The sequence below is a fragment of the Leptonychotes weddellii genome, chromosome 7 (genome assembly GCF_054177405.1).
Source record: "Leptonychotes weddellii isolate Sample4059 chromosome 7, ASM5417740v2, whole genome shotgun sequence".
Lineage (NCBI taxonomy): Eukaryota > Metazoa > Chordata > Mammalia > Carnivora > Phocidae > Leptonychotes > Leptonychotes weddellii.
The window spans coordinates 64,518,574-64,524,573 of record NC_138375.1 but is presented as its reverse complement, the minus strand read 5'-3'; the positions used below and the strand labels follow the sequence as shown (position 1 = coordinate 64,524,573).

Sequence of the window (6,000 nt, the reverse complement as noted above, 5' to 3'; positions counted from 1 at the left end):
CTGTGCATGCATTGCAGGGGAGTGGGGAGTCCCTGCAGGTACACCCTCGGTTTCATGGCTGAATTGCTACCAAAACAGTCCTGGACACAGCGCCCCACAAATTATTTTTCCTTTAAACTGATTTTTCCAGTTAGTTCTGTATATTAGTTACAGAGTCCTATGTTATTTTCCCCATAGGGCTTTCCTGCTCCTGATTCCTAAACAAGCTGATAAAAACTCCATTTTCTCCACAGAAATATTTAGGTGGTTGAGGCTTTCTCTTACCATAATTACTTCCTGAAAAATGCAGTGGTCAATTTTTCCCTGAATATTTTTACATTAAACTGGGCACACAAAAGTTGGCCCTTGATATTTTAAGGTTGTAAAGTAGATTTCTGGCTTTAAAGAGATGACTGGTTTCTATTACTTGCTTTCCGTGTTGGCTTCTCATTGATTTGATTAAATCTCTTTACCATTTAAATGAGGAACTCTGTGTGAACACAAGAATTTCTTCTGACCTGAAGAAATCATTTCTTATTGAAAGAAATCATCTATTTCACTCCTCAACTAAGTACTTCAGGAATTGGAGCAGGTGAGGAGAAAGGTCTCGGCAATGGCGGTTTGATGAGAAATGAATTAATTCGATTATTTCCATGGTGTGGATCAATAACAGTCAGCCTCACAGAAGCCCCTGGCCTGAAGGCAGCTGGATAATCAATAGGATCACACAGAGGCTTCTCCTCCCCCGGCAGCCTCTCTGATCTTTTCTGGGCGGACTCTTCACGCCTGTGTAATTCTAATTTATGTCAACTAGAAATCAAAGAAATTCCAAGAGGCTTTGGTCATAGGACATTGGGGTGGACCTTTCAAAATCTATTTATGTCTATTCCTTAAGTAATGTGGCCCCCACGACCCTCCTGGCGCCTCTAGAGGCCAAGGAGAAGGAGCCTCCCCACAGAAACTACCTGCTCCGGGCTGAGGCAGAGGAACGGCGTGAGGTAAATCGAGGTATACTTTCTCCTTCCTGTCTACAACTCTGCAGGGACATAAGAACAAATAAGCATTTTAAGCAAAATGCTTTGCCAAGAGTGGCTCCCTCAGTAACGCTCTTTAATGATACCCCAGACGCTGGCATTTTCAAATCAAATGAACAGTGTATAAAATTAGTTCTGCATGAAGTTAAAAAAAAGAGAGAGAGAGTGAAAGGGAGCTTTTAAAAGCTCCAGCATTTCTCCATCCAACTGCTTTTCACAAGGATTTGGCATTTGAGAATTGCTACATTTATGATGTTATTCGCTGCTCATAATTCAGGCCCTCTGTCTCCAAACTTCTGTATTAACACACACTGCAGAGGTTCCCACCACGACATTTTATCACCAAGGTTTTCCACACCAGCCAGGCTGCCTCTGGCGAGGTCTAGTTTCTCAGCCAGTGCCATGCCACTGGGCTGCCTCCCTTCTCATCAACCCGGTTACCCCAAACATTTTCCATTAACCTTGAACACTGTATTTCCATTTGCCCTACAGCTTTCCCACGATTTTTTTGGTCCTTTTCAGTTCTGTTTTCCATCCAAACTGCCTTGTAAGAAATGAGGAAAATATCATATTATTAGAAGAAACAGATCTATATGGAATCTAGAGTTCTATAAAATATTCTATTCTGAAGTTGTGAAAATGATTTCTATGACCAAAGCCATCGACTGTCTATAATCGTGGAAAGCAGAGTAAACATATCGCTCTTATTAGAGTCCCATTGATTATACAAGCGGTTTCAACTAAATCACCAAATAAATGCGTGTTAAGTTGATAGGTGATTTCGGGTCAACTCTAATTCCCAAGGTCAAGTAAGCTTTGAACAGTCTTTAAGAATATAAGTTCACCCCAATTCATGAAAGCCGTCTCACACAGCGTTTTCTTCTCTTCGTTCTTACAATGCACTAAAGTTTAGGAGATTAAGTGGAGTCGGTTTTAAAACTCAAAGTAATGCCTCTAACATGCTTATCCATCCAGCAATCAGAACAGCTACTCAAACGCGGGCTTCTTAATGCACTTCCTAATTTTACAAGTGCTCAGGGACTGCTGCGTTTGAGGAATGGCTGGAGGACTCCCCCCTAGGAGACAGCAGTGTTGCAGCCAAACACATTCACTGCAGTTTAGTTTAGACATTGTCTGACAGTCTAAGCGTACGTTGCTTTCATTGCAAAGAATACATTCAATGTTTCTCATCTGTTCTTTGTTTACCAAATGAGAGAGAGAAAGAAGAGGGAGACAGAGGAAAACACCTTTTCCTACAACAAATGCATTTTGTTATTCTTGCAATTCCTCAAAAGCCCACGTGAGGAAAAAAAGCTCAAGCTTGGTAAAATATAGCTTCCAAATTAAATATAAGTGGCCCCAAATGAAACTGGCTGCATGTGAAAGAAAATATTACTAGCCTTCAGTATGTCACAGAACCCCAGGATCACAGAACTCAAGCCCTGGGACACACAGACGTCACAAACCCCGTCTCTCCCCAGAGCAGGATCCCAGCGACAACATTCCTGACAAGGGGGTTAATTGTGTAGACCATCAAGGTCTCTTGCCTCTCCTTTGGCTCCAGTTGGTATGCAGAAAGGGGAGGAAATCAAATTGGCGCATTATAATAGGTTAGCAAATTTGGTTAAGGTACAGAGAGAAGGCTGATAGACCCAAACTAGTTTTGGTCTTCAATTATTGGTTGGCACAGATGATTACATTGGGATAGATAGTGGGGTCTTCGTCTCCATATCCTGGTCATGATTTCTCTGGGTTTTCTATTTCTATTCTTATTTTTCTCCATCATTATTACTTTCTTTTTGTTTCCCTGCCTATTTGAATTGTCTTATCTTCAACTCAGCCTTTTCTTCCACTGCAAATCTTTCTTCATCCCTATGCCCAGGTTTGTAAGTTGATTCGAAATACAGAGTGTCCCATGGAGGTATTAGTTTTCCTTTGTCGAGTGTGTAGAAAATGTAATTATTGACATCTTAGTATAGAAAATAATAATCTTAATTTTAAATTTAACAGAGGAAAAAGTAAAAGGACAATGTCTTCTCCAATCTCAGTTTATATTTTCTCTCTTTAATTTCTTTTCAAAATTGGATAGCAGGCAGTACAATTTTTTTCTCATTTGGAAATTTCAAATATCAAAACACAGGTTAATGTGACACTGATGATAATAATCAGTAGCACTCAGTATTTTACATACAACAAACATGATTATTCTAAGAGCGTGGTATATTTAAATGCTCACAACAACTCTATAAGATAGATACTATTATTATTCCCATTTTACAAATGAGGAAACAGAGGCACTGAGTAAGCAACTGCCCAAGATGACACTATGGAGAGCAGAGCCCAGATTTGAACTCTGGCCTCTAAGTCCGTGACCTATCAACTATTTTAACCTCTTTGCTACTCGAGTCTTTCTGAGTCTTGATAAAAATTTAAAATCTGGAGACAGATTGCATAACACAAATTTTGAAAGCTGAGTAGCTACTTAATCTAGATTTCTATCCAACTAAATCAACAAACAGGCTATTACGTGCAAGGCTTTCCTTGCACTTTGTGGGTGGTTTGGAAGCTTCTTCTGTCCTCTCAGAACCTCTCATGTCTGGCGCTGAGCTGCCGTAAGCCTAAGGACGCCAGGCAGCAAGGCTGGACCCAGCATCCCCCGGGCCAGGCCGCACGGCAGCAGGCTAAGGTCAGGCAGGGTGGTGCAGCTCTCAGAGAAGCTCACTGGTTGGAGAAAGGATTCAGAGGCCGCCTGAGCAAAGGACTAACACTCTCTCAGGGATACCGCGATACCGCTAATCAGAACAGCCTCCCCATCTCATTTTGGAGTAATTTGCATTTGGGTAGAAAAGGATCCATTCCTTAACTTAAAATTAGCAAAATGCTGGTCAGCAAGTATGTCTGGAATAATCTCCTGTACTAACTGGAACATAAACTTCTACAATTCATCTCTGAAGGTGGAGCGTTGACCTCGACAAATCTAAAGAGTGTGGACTAGAAATATGGTAATTTCCAAGAATGCTTGTGGATACACAGATATATTTTGAATGCATACATTTTGGTGTCCTTGGTTAGGAGTACTCAGGTAGCAGTTTCTTCTGGCAGACACTGAGCAAAGCTGTTGTCATTGTTTCACGTTTCTAGAATACTCTGTCTACTGTAGACTCTTCAACTTGTTTTAAAAAGAAATCTTCTTTTTTAAAAAATTTTATTTTTAAGTAATCTCTACACCCAACATGGGCCTCGAACTCCTGACCCCAAGATCAAGAGTCACATGCTCCATTGACTGAGCCAGCCAGGAGGCCCTAAAAGAAGTCATTTTAAGGTGACAGGTGTTAGTAGCAGCATCAGGTTGGTTAGTAGTGAAATTTGAGGGAGACTTGCAACCCCTGGGTCTCAGTGCTGTTGCTTAGTAACAGTCAGTCAGCTTTTGAGGCTGGGCTGAGAATATACAGTAAATTCTCTCTAAACATAACTAGCTGGCAAAGGCCCAGTATAAGTTGGGATTTTAAAGCATTTGGAGACAGGAACTAGGTCAATTAACAAAAATGACATAGCACACAAAGGATTTGGGCCATTCTCCTATTTGCCCCCAAATATGCTACGTTTAGAAAAATGCATGTCCTTGGAGAGACATATATATTTAGTTTCACTCTCTTTTGCTAGATTTGTCCCTAAGCACCATTTGCAAAAGTGGCACACATGTATAAATTATTTTAAGATGCTAGCAAGTTCTGAGCAAGTATCTGAGGGTGATCTTTCCCAAGAAAGCAGTCCCTGTGCCCGGAGACTGCATCCAGGGTGTGCCGCAAGCACCAGACCCAGACTCCAAAGACCTGGGGTCAGATCTTGGATAAGTGGCCTCTGGCCAGTGCCTGGGTCTTTCTGAGCCTCTGTTTTCTCCCCGTCACAGTGCAGATAACCACTTGTTAGACTTACAGGGGAGACATGGAAGTAACAAGGGGGAAAGCACCTCTGTCGTGGCTGGTGATCGGTACCGATTTTTATCAGCTTTTCTTCTCAGGCTTCAAAGGGCCCCATATTAAATGTGGCACAATTTCCCTAACTCACACCCACATCTCCTGGCCAGCTCCATACACCGTCAGTGGGACCTCTGGGACCATTTCTCATCATGTGCTAAAAGTGGCATCTTAAGTGTGGAAAGGTGCAAACTCCCACATAATATCCCCTCACTGGTCTTTTCTTGCCCCCAGATGGCTAGAATACATAGATGTTGAACACTGAAATCACACACTTCAAATTGCGAGAAACCAATTTGGCACTGTTCTTTCCACCTTACTGTTGCAGGAAACTTGGAACCCAGAAAAGAATTTTACTGTTAGACCCTGCACATTGCTGGGTGCCATGCAAACATTTTTAATTTTGGTTCATGGACTTAGGGAGAGGAGGCCAAAATCTAATTTGACTGTGTGTATGACTGCTTTTCCTTTCTGCATAAGCACAGAATTCATTTTTAAACAGAGAAATGCAAAAATAATCTCAGATTCATTTAGAAAACCAGGCATCTTGCAATGCGTAGCTGTAATAGTACATGTATGTGCATGTACACATTTGTACATATAGGGAGAGAGAGTATGATAGAAAGCTATTACCTACACTGATATATAGAAAACAAATTTGAGAGGTAACTCTTACTTTATCGCATCTCATCAGCCCCAAGTATCTCAGGGATTTGCTGCTCTGTGCAATGAGGGTGGCTCCTTGATCTGTAATTTCTTTACACCATCCGACGTCCACAGTCTCTATCGTCATGCTATACCGGCCGATGGCTATCAGGGCTGCAAGGAGGGACAGAGAGAGAGACAGCAAGCATAAATGTTAGCAGTGTAAGGGGCCTCTATCTTATTATGACTATTCCTCTCATTTCCCCACTAAACTTGTTCCTGAAAGGTTGTGTGTAAACGAGTGTTTTGTAAACGAAATTAAATCTGAAATGATTTTGGAAAGCTTGCTCTATGACAAACCCTTT

The 6,000-nt window shown here is 41.5% G+C and overlaps 1 protein-coding gene across 4 annotated transcripts in view; it reads right to left on the bottom strand.

The window, feature by feature from the left end:
- Positions 1-247: 247 nt before the first annotated feature.
- Positions 248-6,000, bottom strand: part of FBXL17 (F-box and leucine rich repeat protein 17) — a 459,233-nt gene continuing 453,480 nt past the window's right edge. For 3 of the 4 annotated variants that reach the window (XM_081826475.1, XM_081826474.1, XM_081826472.1), the window contains one exon: positions 248-5,809. In XM_081826475.1, the coding sequence (XP_081682601.1) occupies positions 5,517-5,809 (293 nt within the window). In that variant the 3' untranslated portion in view covers positions 248-5,516. The remainder of the gene's footprint in view (positions 5,810-6,000) is intronic. The other variant, XM_081826476.1, reaches the window with a different exon arrangement.